The sequence below is a fragment of the Culex pipiens genome, chromosome 2 (assembly GCF_016801865.2).
Source record: "Culex pipiens pallens isolate TS chromosome 2, TS_CPP_V2, whole genome shotgun sequence".
Classification (NCBI taxonomy): domain Eukaryota; kingdom Metazoa; phylum Arthropoda; class Insecta; order Diptera; family Culicidae; genus Culex; species Culex pipiens.
In genome coordinates this window covers 216,707,758-216,725,951 of record NC_068938.1, presented here as the reverse complement: position 1 = coordinate 216,725,951, position 18,194 = coordinate 216,707,758, and the positions used below count along the sequence as shown (strand labels likewise).

Below are 18,194 nucleotides of genomic sequence, written 5' to 3'. Positions count from 1 at the left end.
GCAAAGTTCTATTCAACAATGCAAACAAAATTTGTAAAGAATTATCTGATTTTTTTTGATTATTTGTTTTAGAGATGACTAATATTCATGTTATTCTTGAACTTTCCACAAAATCAATAACAAAAGCTTCCTGTTTGTAATTTTTATTACGACCTAATACATGAAAAAACTATAATTTCAAAAGTAGCTCCGGAATTATATAGGTTATTTTAAAAATCAACCCTTTTTTGCATCCACATGTAAAATTGTGTTCTGAAATTTCTTTAAAAAAAATTCCAAAAAAGTAAAAATTATTTGATTTTTTAATCTCTTTAAAAATCTGATTCCATATTACCTGATCATTTTTTTATTTAATTCAATTTCAAAAAATAATTAAAATTCAGCATTTTCAGTTCTACTTATTTCAGTTCGGTTTACGGGAAGTTCTCTCAGGAACCGAAATTTTTGAGTTGGTTTTTCTTGAGGTACAGTCCAGACTCGATTCTCCGAAGCCTCGATTATCCGAAGTTTCGATTATCCGAAGTCTGATTATCCGAAGGTTTGTATGGGACTTCGGATAATCGAGTCACAAGCAAAAAATGTTTTTTCCTATTTTTTATAATTTTCTTACTTTTTACATCAAATTCGAGTTCTGCGACTCCATTTTAGACAAATTTGAATGGTTGATTGCCTATAAAATTGAAATAGGCATTTTTTCAATATTTGATCACCGCCATCTTGGATTTAAAAATTCTTAACTGCCCATGATCGCATAAATGTCCCATATGCATTTTCATCACTTTTGAGTTATTAATGCAGTTTGGTTCAAAATCGTGTGCTCTTTCTAAAGAGCCTATAACATCCAGTACTTTGTTCTAGAAATCGGGAGGAAATCCAGTTTTTTCGTCAAAACTTAACACGTAGCCTTATGTGTGGGACAAACTTACCTTGCGTTTTTCTCAGCTTGCTGTTTTTGCATATGGGACATTTATGCGATCATGGGCAGTAAATCACTTTAGAGTAGTTTAGGAGTCAAACTTAAGCTCAATAACCAAACCGAGGCCTCCGGATAAGTAAGATAAGTCAGTCAGTATGATTCCATACCATTCCGTACTTATTTAGTTTGTACTCTTTATTTTGCGGAAAAATCTCAAACCTATCAAAGTCACCCCATATTACGGTATCGTTATTCAGGCCATTTACTGCCGTTCTACGCATAATTGTCCCATGTCACTTTTGGTCGATTCTGACTTTTTGTCATTTTTAGGTTTAGTTTGACGTTAACTTTTCGAAAAACACATAAAATCTAGTTCTTTGTTCGGAAACTCATCAAAAATAACACCAAGTCTGTTTGTCCCATCGGTGTACTTCTACGCATATTTGTCCCACCAAGTATTTTCTCTCACGAAATTATCAGTTTCACGAAGTATTTGGTCTTGTTTACCTATTGTACAGCAAGAGGATTACAAATACGAGTGCTAAACCACTAACTGGGATGATTAGGGACTCATGGGGTGAATAGGAACCCACGGGACAATTATGCGTAGAAACACAAAAATCGGTCAAAAAATTTCAATCGCGTTTTTCTCAGTTGCACTTTATTGAACATGGGACAATTATGCGTAGAACGGCAGTTTAGCACTCAAAAAACGTTACTTGTGACAAAAAGCAAACCAAAAAAGTCTTTTGTCTAGATTAGATTATTTGAAGCCTGGATTTTCCGAAGTGTCAACTATCCGAAACTCGATTTATCGAAGGTTTGCTAGGACTTCAGATAATCTAATCACGAACAAAAATATATTTTTCTTTTTATTCTTTTCATCAAATTTGAGTTCTACCACCGCATTTTAGTCAAATTTCAATTGTTCGTTGCCTATCCAGGTTTTTAAGCGAAGATGGCGTTCGAATGGTGAACGTCCGAAATGTCAAAATTACGCAGTGGTACCAACATTCCGAAAAAAGTGTGCCATGGCATGACAGCCATATTTGTTTTCTAATGTTGGTACCACTGCGCGATTTTGACATTTCGGATGTTCACCATTCGAACGCCATCTTCGCTTAAAAACCTGGATTAAATTACGAAGTGCATTTTCTCAATATTGCATCACCGTCATATTGGGTTTAAAAATTCTAACTTAGTTTAAAGTAGTTAGGGGTCAACACACGAAAGCTTTTAAGATAATGATAAAAAAAAATTCCCTGATTCGAATATTCGAAGTCAACGTAAACTAAGTAAAATTATTTAAAAACACAAAAATATTTAAATAACTCATGTAATTTTTTTAAGCGTTGCATTTGAAATCACTTATTCGAGTTTCTATTGATTTTTTTTGTGAAGTTTCGTGTATTAAAAGTTTGATTGTCTGAAGTTTTTATCGTTTTTTTTTTTCTTTATTTTATTAACATCAAAATAGAATGTTCAATTTTAATTGTAATTGTAATTGTAATTGTAATTTATTTGGTAACGATATCCTGTTAGTTTACACTTTGTATCAGGGCAAGGAAGGGATTAAGGAGATTGTACATTTGGAGCCAAAGAAATTGTCAATTCTCTGAACGGGTGAGAAAAAAAAACTAAAATCTAATCTAATCTGGATCTAGTTCTGCATGTGTGTGATGACTGCTCGCTTAAATGGGTTGAAACGAGCTTCTCGTTTGATTGCCATTGGTAGGCTGTTCCAGCAAGATGCCCCGTGCACCAGGACGCTCTTGCCGCTGGATGTCGTGTGGCGTGGGATGATGAAACCGGCGGTGCGCTCTTGCCGTCCACGCTGGAGATGCTGCATAATGTAGTCAGGCAGGGTGCCCTCGAACGCCTTTTTCATGAAGCAGCATACTCGAAGTTGGTAATTGTCTGGTAGATCGTGCCCCATGATTGAATTACGCAGTGCAACTGTTGTGTCCCGCCGTCGGAGGTTGTGCACAAACCGCAGTGCCGACTTGAAGCCACGGTGCAGCTGTTCGCGTAGGGCGGCGGACAATCCGGGAAAGTAAACGGTGTCGCAATAGGTGAAGAATGGGACAATAACAGCTTGTACAAGTTTACGTCGTGTCTGCAGGGAGAGCACAGATCCGAACCTTCGGAAGGTTCTCAACGTGTGATAAACTTTCCTGACGACGTCGTTAACTTGTGCCTTCCAGGTCAGATTGCAGTCCATGTGCAGCCCAAGGTTTATCACTTGGCTGCTAAGCGGGATGATCGAGTCGCAGAAGACGATGTTCTCCTGGGGTGTTACAGTTCCGGTTTTGTTGAACACGATGGCCTGGGTCTTTTTGGGGTTCGGAAAAAGCTGGTTGACTCTGGCCCAATCGGCGATCGCCGCCAGATCCTCGTTGACGTCGCGCACGATTCGGTCTACCTCAGCGATGGGGCCAGAGAGATAAACCTGCAGATCGTCGGCGTACAGCTGCCACTCGCACTTCAGGTTCCTTGGCAAACTGTTTATGTATAGGCTGAACAGTAACGCACTGAGGCAAGATCCTTGTGGCGTTCCGTCCGGTACGTCCAACGCTGCTGACATTGAATTCCCAAAGCGAACGATCTGGGACCGTCCACTGAGGAAAGATGTGATGAGGTCACAAGCAGACCTGGTGAACTTGGAATAATGAACTACTTTTTGAGAAGAAATGTTTTTTAGCTTGTGCCCTTTAGTAATTTGTAAAAATAGAAAAGCTTCAAAAATAAGCTAAACAGAACAAAAACACACTTAATACCATAAACAATATCACAGAAAAAAACTAATTAAAAAAATGAAAATTACGAGCGACTCAAAATAACCAGCTAATATAAAAAAAACTCAATGAAAAATATGTATAAACAAAACACTCAAATCATTGGCCCTTTTCACATATTAATCCCTCCATCGCGGTTCCGTCATTCACGAACAAAACCTGCTTCTGTCAAAACACACATCGCAGCGAGTGGGTGGTTGGGTTGACGTTGTTTGTTGTTGTCTTCGTTTTAGTAGTCCATCCGCGCGCGGGTGATTCCCCGTGTGCAATTTTATGTGTAGTGCACCACACAAGCACAAGCCTACCTTCGTTCCAAATCCCAGCCCAGAGCGATCTTATTGCATCAGTATTTCTGACGACGTTGCATGCAAAACGGGGTTTGTTGTGCTCTCTTCTAAAGGTGCAAATTTGGAATAATCTAGAGTTTTGAACTTTTTCAGAGTGTGTTGAACTCAGCTTTTTTTGCTTGATTTCAATCGACGTCTACGTATGCATCCTGGTTTAAACAGGTATCCGTGAGTATTGTTTAAATTTTGCTGATACGGCTAATCTTTTTCTGAGAAATTGCTGCGAAGTATCGATAAAACATCGTCGCTCTTCGAGTTCATAAGACGGTCACAACGACTAATCTTTTGCGTTTTTTGCAGCGATCAGCAAACTTTCACAAAATGGCCCCAAGCGCTACGCGTATCGAGAAGTTCAAAGCGACCGAGTGCTACCAAACGGTACGGAACCGACTCAAGCAATGGTATCTCCGAGGTCAGGCGGTCAGCTTGGACGACAAGAACCAGCTGGCAGGGCTGAACAAGATGTTCGAGGTGGAGACGGAGAATCAGGTCGTGAACCTGCTTGGTTTTGCGCTGAACAAGCCGCTGGCTCAGTTTGACGAGAGTCCCGAGGAGGTCGAGCGACTGCTGGCCAACGGAGAGATGTGCTTCATCGAGGACAAGGCCAGCGTGATGATTCGGAAGGTGGTCGCTAAGATGATGAGTTACAGCTTCTCGTTGATTCCGCTGGTGGTGGTGCCGGATTACGACAAGCCGGACAAGGTTTACGAAACGTTGCTGATAAAGGTGTTTTGTTATGGTGATAACTGTAAGCTGTATTACGTCGACATGGCCGCCCGGATATACGACAGCTTTGAGCACTTTCTGGAGAAGAACAAGCTGCCGTACTCGATTCTGTGCTACCCTCGGGATGGCCAGGTGTCGTTCGACGCGACCGGGGACATCGAGATTGAGTGTAGTAATGTCGGGCTGAAGAACTCGATTTTCAACGTGACCGATATCGTGCTGGGCGTGGTTGGAGTTGTCGGTTCGGCTGGAACCATCTTCGCCACCGGTGGACTGGCCATTCCGTTTTTGACTGCTGCCATGGGTTCGGCGGCGTACACAACGGGGCGGAGCATTGTGAAGCTGGTCGATTCGGACCAGCACGGAATGTCGCTGAATCCGTTGAAGGATGCTGAGGCGCGCAACAACTGGTTGATGGTTTCGGCCAACCTGTTTGCGTTCGCATCTCTCGGAACAACGGCCACAATTGCGGCGGTAGCGACCAACGCTGAAACGATAACGGCCACTCAACTGAGCCGGTTGGTGATGGCAGGCCGAGTTCTGAAGGGATTTACGGCCGGCGTGAACGCCCTGACAATCGTAGATTCCGTCGTGTACGCCGTCAACAATTGGCACCTGTTGTCACTATACGAGAAGATTTCCCTGGCATGTTCCGTTTGCTTCTGCTTCCGGGAGGTGATCAGCTTCATTAACGCCGAACGGCTGATTCGTGAATGCCAGATCAGCGGCATTTGCAACTTCTTCAAGAGTTGCGTGGTGGGTAGCATCACGTCGATTGATACCTTTGTTACGAACACGCGTCAGCTGTTCCAATCGAATGATCAGTTCCTGGAAATAGGACTGAGACTGGTTCGAGACTTGTTGCGTAACAATTTTGACGTGACGGTCGACGAAGAGTTCACCACGTTCCGTTTCTTCGGGTTTGAGTACAAAACTAAAACCATACTCCGTATGGAACAGGTCAGGTTGAGTAAGTTTCTGTACATGATCCAAGGGATTGCGTTGACCTTTAAAGATGCGTTCTCTCTGATGAGAAAATATTTCGGCGATGAAACAATCCTGTCGACGGTCTCCAAGCATGCCGATGACCGTGGTGGTGAAGTGGAGCACTACGGAATGGTAATCAATGACCTGATCCAGGTTTGCGAGATCCTCCGTCGCGTTGGGAGTGACATCACTGTCCTAATCGAAATGGGACTCATCGTGGGAGCGGGACATCGCTTCACCGTCAGTTCGGCGTTCAAGACCTTCGTGAAATGTGGCGTAACCAAAGCGATCCCTCTGGTGAAAGCCCTGGTCGAGATGAATCCTCGCGAAGTAAACCGCCTCAACGCACTTCGTGACCGTCCGGAAACCCAGGAAGAACTCATCTTCAAGTGGATCACCGAAGGAACTAATAGAAGCGATGAAATGCTTTCCAAAGTTCGCTCTCTACTTACAGTCGACGATCTTTGCACCGAGCAATCGCTTCGCATCACCAACCTAAACATCCCACAAGCAACTGTCGAAGTTGAATCGCTGATCGAAGTCGACCCTAAACTCATAAAACGAATCATCCCGGAAAAGCACCGATTCTACGTTAATCCAAAGTTTCACCGAATCTTCGACGCGGCCATGGGCTCCCACCGCGACTTCCTAAAGCAGGTCTGGATCAACGGAACCATGCTCCAGCCGAACCCACGCGATAAATTCTTCGAGAAGTTGGACGCCTTGGACGCGGCCCTGCAGCAATATTCCTCATTCGTGGAAGCGGTCGTGTTTTTCGCATCCCAAATGCAAAGCGCCAACTTCCGCCAGTTTGCGTACCACGTCCTGTTTGCGCTCAACAACGTAGAGCGGTTCATGGAGGAAACTGGCTTCGATGCATCCGGAGCAAACGACGCCTTCCTCGCGGACTGCGCTTCCGTAATGTTCCGCTACAAGCAGTGCGAAACGAGGGCCCAGGAGCTCTCCCTTGCGGGTTACTGCCCGGCGGAGTTTGGCCAACCCGACGAGCAACTGCTGGAGCAGGTCAAACAGCTGGCTGCCGTCCAGAAGCTCCGCTTCGGACCTGTCGAAAATGCCGCCCTCCACTTGGACCAGATTCCTATGCTGCGGCTCGGTTCGGAAATACTCAAGTACAACCGCTTCATCGCGACCAAGTGCTTCGAACGGGAGGAGGTGCGAACCGTGGTGGAAGGGCTGAAATCGTTGGTATTCCTGGCCAACGATGACCTGAAGGTTGTGGTGGGGGTGGTGCACGGGGAAGGTGCTTACATTGACACCGTGAAGTTCACGCTGGAGAATTGAACGTTTTGCGCAAAAGTGTGTTGCATTCTGCGAGTGGCTTCTAGTAAACCAGTTGATATCTTGTTAGTGCCTTATAATTGTATTGTTGCATAGAACATAAATAAATGATATTTTATTAAATGCTCATTCCCTTTCCCGAACATCAAGCCATTTCCGCATAACTTCGGTCCTACAACCAAGCAACTACACTAATTTCTTACCGGGTACTTCCCACTTGAGTGTGTTGGTATACCTACACCTTTTTCGGCCAGTGTGTCTTTTATAGAAAATAAACAAAATTCTTTTATCAGTTCAGCAAAAAAAAAAACGGGTAAGAAGGCCTACCAACCTCAGAGTCGCTAAACGTCGCCACCTTCGCGTTTTATCGTTCAGTATTGAGCTAGCGGTGTTATCAGCCAGCAAACGAACGCGCGCGCTCCGCTTCCTTTCCGATCACTTTCAAAAGGTATGTAATTAGCAAATACTTACGTGGGAGGGTGCAATATTTGCGTTTATTATTCAGATTTTTTTTTGCTGTAAAATGGAGTGATTTGCAATAAAATTGCAACTTTGGATATTCGTAAAATTATTTCGTTGAAAATAGTTTAGAGAGCTTTCCAGACAAATCCATTCGAGCACAAATTGTGCGGCAAAGATCAAAGATCAAGGTGCTCGGAAAAAAAGTTGATTTCTTCTCAGAGCTGACTCACTGGAATGAGTAAAAAGCAAGATGATCTGTTTGTTCATTTCCTCACTGTTTATTAAGTGCTGCTAATTATCCGGATATCCGGAATCAAACCTCAACGACAGACAGGTTTGTGTGTTTCTTTTCTGCTCCACGAATGAAGATCCAGATTTTTCAAGAAATGAACTGTATCTTCATTTTTTTTCAACACTGTTGTCTTCATTTTTTTTTTTCAACAACCAAAATGCATGATAAGATATCACGTTTAAATCTCTGATGGACGTTGCGCCGAGGTACAGTAGGGTGACAACAAAAATTAAAAACCTTAGACAAAGTAGTATAAACTATGCATTGCGTTGAAATTTGTAAAAACATAAATGTAAAAATGTATGGAATATGGCGTAAATTGTGTCAAATTGTGAATTTGTTGTGTTAATAAATTGTGGTTTGGTGAATTTAATCGGTTCCGCACTCTCTGGCTGTCGATCTTCTCGATATCAATATTGCTCCATCTATCGATGAATTCTTCAGTCCCTTCAAACTGCATACTTCGATTGTCTTTATTCCTCGATATTTTCTCTTGCTTGAAGGATCTCTTCCTCGACGGTCCCTTGGATTCTGTTTGCTTTAAAAATCTCTTTTGGTTGTCAATATTTTCACCATCTCATGGCTTGCATAGACATTTTTCTTTGCGAAACGAAGCTTTGAAGGATGTTTGACATTAGTTTGTTTTTGTTTGCTGGACGTTGCCATGATTCTCTCCCATAGCTGGGTAACAAGAAAAACATATTTTCAATCGAGTCTTCATTTTGCATCGTTCTGTAAACTGATGATTCTCTTCCTCGACGGTCCCTTGGATATTGACAACCAGAGAGTCGACTGTAGTCTAAATTATGCATTGCGTTGAAATTTGTAAAAAATAAATGTAAAAATGTATGGAATATGGCGTAAATTGTGAATTTGTTATGTAAATAAATTGTGGTTTGGTGATTTAATCGGTTCCGCTCACCTTTTTTGTGTACCTATCCGATTATCAACGAATAGAGAACGATGGCTAGATTTCCAAAAAAAAAATTGACCATGCGGTTTGAATCAGAGCCAGCTTGTGCAGCTTTAAATTTATCAACTTTTTACTATTCTAACTATTCTACAAAACCCCTCAAAATCATCGTGACACTCTTCATATGAAATGAAGTTCCGATCAGAGAAATTTAGCCAGAGGCAATTTTGACACTCATGGCTAGTATCAGGGTGGCTACTCAATTCCCATTTCCGAATTAACGATTTTTCAGAACCTCAAATAACAGGCACATTTTACCCAAAGAATATAATAAGTCAATGTTGACTATTGATAACGTATAAAAAATCTAACCATTGAAAATAGTTAGTGCAAAGAGACAAGTTCTGGAGTTATACTTTTAAAAAGTTCAATAAACAAAACTTTCGTTTTTTTTCTTGCATTTTGTTCGGTGGTTTCAAAAACACCCAAAAATAATAAAATGAAATTTTTGAACAAAAAAAAGCTCTAGAGTTGTTCCTTTTAATTCCGCTATGATCTTATTTAGAAAAAAAAAAACTAATCAATATGATTCACAAAACCTAAACACTCGGTTTTTTGTTTTTTGTTTTTTAGAAAACAAAAATAATTTTAGAAGATCATTCAAAAAATCGAAATATTTTGGAAATTGCGTTTTAATATATTTATTAAATCCCCTTTAAGTTTTTGTGAAGTTGTATATTGAATTCTAAAAAATCAATACTGATTTATGGTGAATCAGTATATTAATGTTTCAATTGTATTTCAATGAAAAATCCAATTTCATGCAAAATTTTTAACTTTTTTTGAAATATCCTGAATTTGAAATTTCTTGAACCAATTTCAAAAGTTTGGAAAAATATTAACATTGCCTAATAAATTTATTTTAACAGTTTACATATTTAACGCAAAAAAAATATCTATAGACTCAATGTAGACAACTGCAAATAGCAATGTAACAAAATGAAACAGACTAACTGTAAGCTGTTGACTAAAGCTGTATTTTCAAATAGGGGTTTCAACAGCACTGTTATAGTTTAATGTTTACTAGTACCTTTTTAAATTGATAAACTCTGTGAAAAATAAATTAATTATTATAAAAATCTTCGTCATAAGCATGTCATCATAATCATCCAGCGCTTTACAAACACAGATGTGAACTTTTAAGAAGGTATTAGACTACGATAAACAAACAAACAAACTCGCCCTTTTCATACACACTCAAAACGAATTTAATGCAACTGAATTATACAAATTGAAAATTGTAAAAAAAATATGACAAACTTAAAGACTTTTCCCGACATTTTGAAAAAAAAAATACTAAAAATTTCCGAGTGGTCAACCCTGCGCGTGAAAAAAATATTTTGAGATTTTGTTCCTCAAGGATACTAGATTTCAAATTTCAAACCAAGTTTTCAAATACCATCATCAGGGGTGACATTGGGGCTGGAGGGTGAGATTGGGTCATACAAAATGATGAAATTTGTATGACCCAATCTCCCCCCCCCCCCCTTAAACCCAATGTCACCCCTGATAACAGTATGGTAAACAAAAGAACAGTCCTTGTCGGTAATTGGGTCATAAAATTAAGCTAAAATATGTGATTTTTTTGTTCACAACGGTAAAGCTTATTTTTCTGAACAGAATGACCCTTTGTACGACCGTAAAGGATTTAAAATTGATTTTCAATTAAATTAAAAAAAATATGTCTCGGCCCTTCTTGACAGAAAAGGTCCTACTTGACAGCTCGTTCCAAGGGGCCCATAGTTGATCCATCGAAAAAATGTTGTCCAGTTAGTTTTTTTTTTTTGGCATAAAAATTAAAAGAAGTGATCAGAAATGGTTTTTAATCGTGTTTTTTACCGTTGTACATTAAAATTAACATAGGGCTCAAGGACCCAATTGGGCTCAGAGCAAGCTGCTGGCTAACTGTTATGATCGAAAAATGCCGTCAATGCAAACACAAATTAAAATGGACAACTGAAGTTGTCTAATATTTCCGACCAAACGATTTTTTTTAATTTGAAAAAATATTAAATAAAAAAAATTAATTTCAATTGTTACAATTTTTTTGCATCCACGAACCCCTCGATCACTTTGGATTTTTCAAGGTACATAGATTAGGGAAGGGTAAGGCGGGTTCTCCAGCTGTTCAAAAATAGTTAGCACGAAAACCGGATTTTATATGGAAACTATCAGCAAAGTGAAAATTTGACCTTTTTTTCGGGCATTTCACCGGAAATTTAATAATTTTTTTGGTAAAATATGTTCGTTTTAAAAGCGTTTTCGGTTCAGTTTGGCATTCTAAACAACTCTACAAAAAAAAAATCCGGTTAAATTTGCCCAGAATTTGGCCCATTTTTCACTTTTCTTAAAAATCTTCATTAAAAATTCGTTTTTTGTGCTTTTTTTTTTTTTGAATGCTAGAAAACCCGCCTAACTTTATTTACCTTATATATCCTGTTTTTATGGTGTTTTGACGTTTGCCTAATTTATAAATATGCTACAGCCCTGTTTCCGAGTACTGAAGTTTACAATCGATTTTATTAGGTTTTTTTTAAATTAAAATATATTTTTTATGCCACCTGAATTTTTTTTTTGAAATTTTGAAAAGGGGAGGAGAAAAAGCATCAAATATAATTTGCATTGACCTTATAGCTTGGGACTTTGACAACAAAATTTCGGCACAACGCACAAAACATGGTCAGCGAAACAATACGAAGAAAAACTTATTTTTCTTTTATAAAACAAATTGTGTAATGTAATAAGCATTTGAAAAAAAAAAATCTTAAAATTGAGGTAATAATCAAATTGCAATAATAATCTCGGGAAACTAGACATTATTTGGAATGTGAGTCGTCATTATTTAGTTTTTCAAAAGAGATTTTTTTTTCTAGAGATTAGGTTTTTTTTTCTGGATTCTAGTCAACCTTCATTATGATGAATAACTTTTTTTATACATTGCAGAAACCAACCTTCACAATACCAAAATGGACCCGCTCAATCTGGCCGAACGCATCGAAAAGTTCCAAGCCAGCGAATGTTACGCGTACGTAAAAGTGCGCCAACTGCAGTGGTTCCTGCGCGGCCAACAAGTCGACCTGAGCGACAAAAAGCAGCTGAAGATGCTGGACAACATTTTCACGATCAGCAGTGCGGACAAGGTCGTCAACCTGCTCGGATACGCGCTGAATGCACCGCAGCGAACGTTCAAAGAGGACGAGGAGGTCGAGCAGCTGCTTGCGCATGGCGACATGTGCTTTGTGGAGGAAAAAGTCGCGAAAGGGATCCGGAGGGTGGTTCGCAAGATCAAACGGAAGGATCGCGAGAGTCCGTACTGCTTTTCGCTGATTCCACTGTCGGTGGTGGTGGATTATGAGAATTTGGACAGTGTGTATGAGACGCTGTTGATAAAGATTTACAAAACCTCCAAATGCGAGTATGTGGACATGACTGCCCGGGTTTACAAGAGTTTGGAGCATTTTCTGGACACGTGCCAGCTGCCGTTTTCGATCCTGTGCTTTCCCCGGGACGGTGAGCATTCGTTTGATGCGTCTGGGGAAATTGAAATCGATTGCAGAAATGTCGGTTTGAAGAATAGAGTGTTCAAGATGACGGATTTGGTGCTTGGGGCGGTTGGAATCGTTGGGTCGGTTGGAGCCATTTTCGCGTCCGGAGGGTTGGCCATACCGTTTATAGCGGTAGGAGTGGGATCTGCGGTGTACTCCGGAAGTCGCAGCATCGCACATTTGGTGGACTCGGGCTTGCACGGAAAGTCGGTGAACCCTTTTACGGTTAGTTTGGCATCTTTGATCCGAGTCCAATGCAATAAACTTTCAAATTTGTTTTTTCAGGACATTACAGCGCTGAACAACTGGTTGATGTTTACGGTGAATGCGGTCAGTGCCGTTACGCTTGGAGCATCGGCTACCGCCACAGCCCTGAGCACGGCCGATACAACGGTCGACATTTTCGGCCAGCTAACGATGGTTTTGAAGGGAATTTCGGCGGGGACGGAAAAGCTCAGCATGGTGGATCTCGTAGTGTTTAATGTCGTTGAATGGAGGCGCCTTACAATGCACGAAAGACTGGCTCTGGCGTGCTCGATTTGCTTTTGCTTTCGAAAGGTGATTAGTTTTCACAACGCAGAACGGCTCATTCGTATGGTTCGGCTCAGGCAAATTAGTATGTACTTTAAAGACAAAGTTTGGCCTTCACTTACTTCTTCAAAGACATATTATTCAAATGTACGAGAGTTTATGGAGTTGAACGAATCATATCTGGAAAAAGGAATGGAGATCGTTCGGGTGCTTTTGAGGAGCGAGTTCACAGTAAAGGTGAACGAAGCGTTTACAATAATACGATTCAATGAGTTCGAGTACAGAATATCTCATCTTTTCCGCATTGAATTGACCATGATTGCCAGCCTTCTTCACATGCTTTGGGGCATTTTACCAATTTTGAAAGACACCTTCTTTCTGATGAGAAATCACTTTGATGACGAGTCGATTTTGAAAGTCGTCTGCAATTACGTAGATAGTTTAGGCGGTGAAATAATGCACCTTGAACTCGCCATCAACCAATTCATACAATTCTTCGACGTATTGCTTCCCATTCTAAATGACACCCCATGTCTAATCGACTCAAGCATTGTCCTGGGGAAAGGACACCGTTTCACAATCGGATCAGCTTTTAAAACATTTGTAACAGATAATAAAGAAAACGCGATCCCCCTGATCAAAGCCCTCGCAGAGATGAATCCTCGCGAGGCCGATCAATTAAACACGCTCCGAGATCGCGCCAACATCCAGGAAGACCAACTCTTCAAGTGGATCTCCGAAGGAGCTAACAACAGCCAGGACATGCTGTCAAAGGCTCGCTTCCTCCTTTCAATCGACGATCTTTGTACCGAGCAATCGCTTCACATAACTGACTTCAAAATTTCGCGAGGCACCGTAGAAGTAGAATCGCTGTTCGAAGTCGATCCCAAACTGATGAATCGAATCGCGCTGGACAAGCACGGCGGGTGGGCATCACTTAAGTGTCCGGTTCGAGCTACCCGCTGAAATTAGCAGGGGGTTTGACACACCACGAGTTCAAATTCAAGTTCGATCTGACGGTCGAAACTGAATTCCACGAGCACGAGCAAATTTTCAGCGATGTCTAAAACATACGTCCATGATTAGAGGCAATCCATGATTAAAGTATAGTATGGTCCAGAAGTCTTTTTAAGACGTCACTCTGCTTTTTTGTGGATGTTTCGATGAGACTCCGCGTAAATCCGTCGCAACAGGGGGGAGGGAGACAAAAACTTAAAATAAAACTTGAATTGGCCTAATTATCAGCTAAATTCAAGTATTTAAAGGTGCAATAAAATATATTTTTTCTATGTTATTGGGTTAAATCATTGTTTAGCAGCTGTATAAAATAAGTTGAAGTGTTAATATGCCAATACTATGACAAAAGGTCGAAAGACATTAGATCGCTTGGACAAAAGGTCGAAAGATATATGGTCGAATGGACAAAAGGGTGAGGTTTTTTTTAAGAAGTTCTTTAGTGAAAAAACAGGTTCCTTTTCAGGTTTTAAAAAATTACAAAAACATCAATAATTTATTTTGAAAAGAACGTTAGGAACCCGGTGGAAATACATGTTTCTCCCTATTCTTAAAATGTAGTTTTTCCTAGAGAAAGTTTAACTTTCACGAGTAAAATAATAAGAGAACGGCCTGAACAAGTCATCCAAAAGAAGCCAAATGAAACTATATTACATCATTAGTTTTTTCATACAAGTTAACTGCATGGTCATTCAAATGGAATGGAATATTCGAAAATCTGTATCTTGAGAAGGAATTTTTGGATCAATATGGTGTCTTTGGCAAATAAATATTCTATGAAAAACAGTCCAACGGAAATTGTTTCAAATTATTTCACTTTTTATTACTGAAGGTTAAATTCCCACAATACAATATTATTTGATTTTCGACTTTTTTATATGTTTTAGAAGACATCTTTTGCGCTTGAGACGGTCAAAATCTTGTACCCGATTTTTTTTTAAGCAAAGATACAGTAGTTTTTCGGTAACTGGGCTTCTTTTTACCGGGGCGCTCGAGCAGACAAACGTCAAAAAACAAAAACAAATCAAAACGACCGAGGGGTTAATGGATGCAAAAACTCATGCTCGATACAGAAAAAAACTTTTAACCAACTATTATTTAATTTCAAGTCACAATTAAAGAAATATGAAAACAAATCATTGTAAATAAATTTGAGTAACTTTTATTTTTATATTCCATCATGAAAATATTATGCATCGGTGGTCCCCTCGTTGTTTTTCGTTCAGCCCAGTTAGTGAGCAGCATTCGGTGACTGGGCTATGTTTTCAGTCCAGTTACCGAACAAGTACTTTATTTCGAAAACTTTTTTAGATGCAAAATCAAATTTTTCAATCGAAAACTACTTTACATTCATTCAGATGAAGTACGCCGTTTTCAAGTAATAGGCATTCTATGGTTATTTTATGCGATTGTTTGCAATTAAAAAATAAAAAATAAAAGAAAAGCATTCTTGCAAAACATATTTCTTAAAAGCATAGAAAATTTCAAACAATTTCTTATTTAGACTATATTGATCGGACTGCCTCGAACTAACCTCTTAAAGTTTAAAATTTGTGAAAACGGGTAGTACTCACGATATCGATATCTCGGGAACAATTGTTTCGAATTTCAAAGATAAAAAATGAAAATAAGATAGTTTTAGCTTCACGATTTGTTTTGTATTGGTGCTTTACCTTAATTAAGTATTTTAACAGAATTGAACCAAATTTGCACCGAAATAGTAGTTTTTGCAATTCCGTCGTGAAACTACTTACTTTTCCTGTCATTCTTGAACGACGAAATAGCCTACTTTTCTGTACCAAAAATAACAGAATCGAATAGCAACACTTTTCAAAATAAATGCTGAAAAGTTCAAAGCACTGAAATGGGTGCTGAAAAGTTGAACTTTTCAGCACTTGTTTCGAAAAGTAACACTTTTAATTTTTTTTTTATTTAAACGATTTATTGACAAAATACATGAAAATTCGACTTAAAATTTCACTCAATGGGTGTTTTTCGAAGTTGCAAAAAATGTTGTATGGAAATCGTTGCAAAACTTGATTTTTTCAGCACTCGTCGTATTTATCCAACTCGGTGAACCTCGTTGGATAAATGTACGACTCGTGCTGAAAAAATCCTCTTTTTGCAACTTGTTGCATAAACTACACGAGTCGCACATTTATCCATCGAGATTCAATCGACACCAAATCGATCTGAAAATTCCTTCTCAAAACTCAGACCCACAAAAATGACAAATTCTAGAAAACTACCTAATTTAATTTTGAAAACCTCAAAGTTAAGAATTCTATATAAAATGGAACGCTCTCCTTACAGATTCATATTACAAGTAGCTTTAAATCATTACTTGAATAATTTTTAACTATTTATTACGATGTTAACCATATTTATTTTATGTTATAAACAGCCGTTCTCATAAAAATGATGATTCCACAAGAGTAAATACTTGGTTTGATAATTATTATGCTTTGAAGGCTGGGACGATTTTTTTTAGAAATGTCGAAATCGTCAAACTTACATCGGTGAATTGTGCGTTGAACGGCAGAAAATGATAATAATTTATTGAATGTTTGAAGATCTGGAACTGTTTTAGGAATGATAAATAAAAATCAAAATGAATAGCAAAAGAAGTGATGGATATTATTTCGCCCGAAATCATAATAACCCCTGTGATCCGAAGAAAAAATGCACTTCAATTTAATTTAAAATTAAAATGATCAGGCAAATAAAAACGAGAATAGGGGAAATCTACCCTTTCCAATCAAACACATATCTTCGTCATATGGAGAGTTTGATGCTCGATTAAAGCTCCAAAAATACTATTTGGGCTATAAACTTACCAGCAACAGCACCGCCTCGAGTAAGCACGCAAATGTATGCCACTTACTGGCCAAAAAGATCACATTTAATGCACTTTTGATCATAATTTGTATTTTGCGAGACCACTTCTCATCATTTTGTTGGCACACACAGTGACACACACGAGAATCCCTCAATGAATATCGCCAAAATTAACTTTTCACTTTCGCTTACTTTTTCACGGCGCTTAAGATATGAAATTGCTTCCAACTACCGGCAACATGTTCTTTTGATCATTAGTAAGGCACTCACTTGAAGAATAATCCCGAAAAATGTAATAAATTAGCAAGCGCCATCAAAAAAACAAACGCGCCAAGTCGTTTGACGTTTCAATTTTCACTTTGCATTCCACTCGAAGGCTGAAGAAAACCGAGCGAGAGACGAAGGCAAAAAAGAACAAAGGCTGGCCGTCAACACCTCCAGCAGCACAGCCAGCGATGCCAGGAAACTTTCCCTATGAATGCCACTTTTCGTGAGTGTTCGTTTGAACTGTCAGCGCAAATGGCAACACTCGACAGAGTGTTGGAAGAAAAAAGAACTAAGCCGATATTAGAAAAATGGGCGTGGCCCAATGCATTCGCCTCGATTAGAATACCCTTGGGAATTTTTTTTTTGTTAAATGCTTGGTAAAGAAATAGAATAACTTTTAGTGAAAGTGAAAATAAACAGAAATGTTCACAAAAACTTGCTCTACTCGTTGGTGTACTTGGTTTTAGTAAAATTCAAGGGAGACTCTAGATTATCCAGTATCATTCAAACACGACCGCTTATTAGGATTAAAATGGGTAGATTTCCCCTAAATATTTAAATTAAAAATTCCATCGAAATTCTGCAATTTTGGGTCGAAAATTGTTCAACTCGCTATCAATAAAAAAACAATTTTACGAACAGAAAAAATGCGTTTTTATACCGTGTAAATGCCTCCCACTAACATTGAAAAAGAGAACAGTAACAGTAACTGCACGACCCAAGTCGTCAAATGCGCCTATTGCAGTGGGAACAGGGCAGCTAACTTTCGTGGCTACACTGTTGGAGAGGGACACTTTCGGATAATTTTACAACACTCAAAACGCGTACCATCTTTTTTATATAGTTTGCAGTTTTGTCAGTTTATTCTTATCCATCATACGATTTTTGCTTGTTTTTTGTTTTACTTTTGCATGTTTGTCATCATCGATCATTGTGTGTGTTGTTGTTTTATTTTCTTTTTTGTTGTTGCAAATTTGTCACTGTACTCTGTATTTTTTTGTTTTGCTTTCGCATAATAATTTTCATTCATATCTGTTGTGTTGTGGTGTTGCTTTTCGCTTGCGCGAATCGCCCACACATTTGCCGTCGCGTCTTCATCATGTTTTAATGTTTGTTTCAAGTACGGGAGTTGTTCAACTTTGTCAAGGTGTGAGATTTCTCTGTCGCCTCAGTCCCAATCAGCGCTTCTTTTTTCTTTTTCT

General features: G+C 39.2%; 2 protein-coding genes across 3 annotated transcripts; both read left to right on the top strand.

The window, feature by feature from the left end:
* Positions 1-3,917: 3,917 nt before the first annotated feature.
* On the top strand, positions 3,918-7,199 carry LOC120425098 (uncharacterized). 2 transcript variants are annotated; one of them, XM_039589493.2, is made up of 3 exons: positions 3,918-4,088; positions 4,152-4,220; positions 4,359-7,199. In XM_039589493.2, the coding sequence occupies exon 3, from the start codon at positions 4,380-4,382 to the stop codon at positions 7,071-7,073; it is 2,694 nt and encodes an 897-aa protein (XP_039445427.1). In that variant the 5' UTR covers positions 3,918-4,088; positions 4,152-4,220; positions 4,359-4,379; the 3' UTR covers positions 7,074-7,199. The 2 variants fall into 2 exon arrangements, with proteins under 2 accessions (XP_039445427.1, XP_039445426.1); XM_039589492.2 differs by having other exon boundaries at positions 4,152-4,226.
* Positions 7,200-7,361: 162 nt separating this feature from the next.
* Positions 7,362-17,025, top strand: LOC120425103 (uncharacterized). The gene is made up of 3 exons (XM_039589498.2): positions 7,362-7,518; positions 11,741-12,567; positions 12,628-17,025. Exons 2-3 carry the CDS (start codon positions 11,764-11,766, stop codon positions 13,837-13,839), a joined length of 2,016 nt encoding a protein of 671 aa, XP_039445432.1. The 5' UTR covers positions 7,362-7,518; positions 11,741-11,763; the 3' UTR covers positions 13,840-17,025.
* Positions 17,026-18,194: the final 1,169 nt, after the last annotated feature.

Bases quoted from the DNA above. Each gene is read 5' to 3' on its own strand.
- LOC120425103 (XM_039589498.2), top strand. From the start codon at position 11,764: ATGGACCCGCTCAATCTGGCCGAACGCATCGAAAAGTTCCAAGCCAGC. The intron at 12,568-12,627 runs GTTAGTTTGGCA...TTGTTTTTTCAG, and splicing joins AGTCGGTGAACCCTTTTACG to GACATTACAGCGCTGAACAA.
- LOC120425098 (XM_039589493.2), top strand. From the start codon at position 4,380: ATGGCCCCAAGCGCTACGCGTATCGAGAAGTTCAAAGCGACCGAGTGC.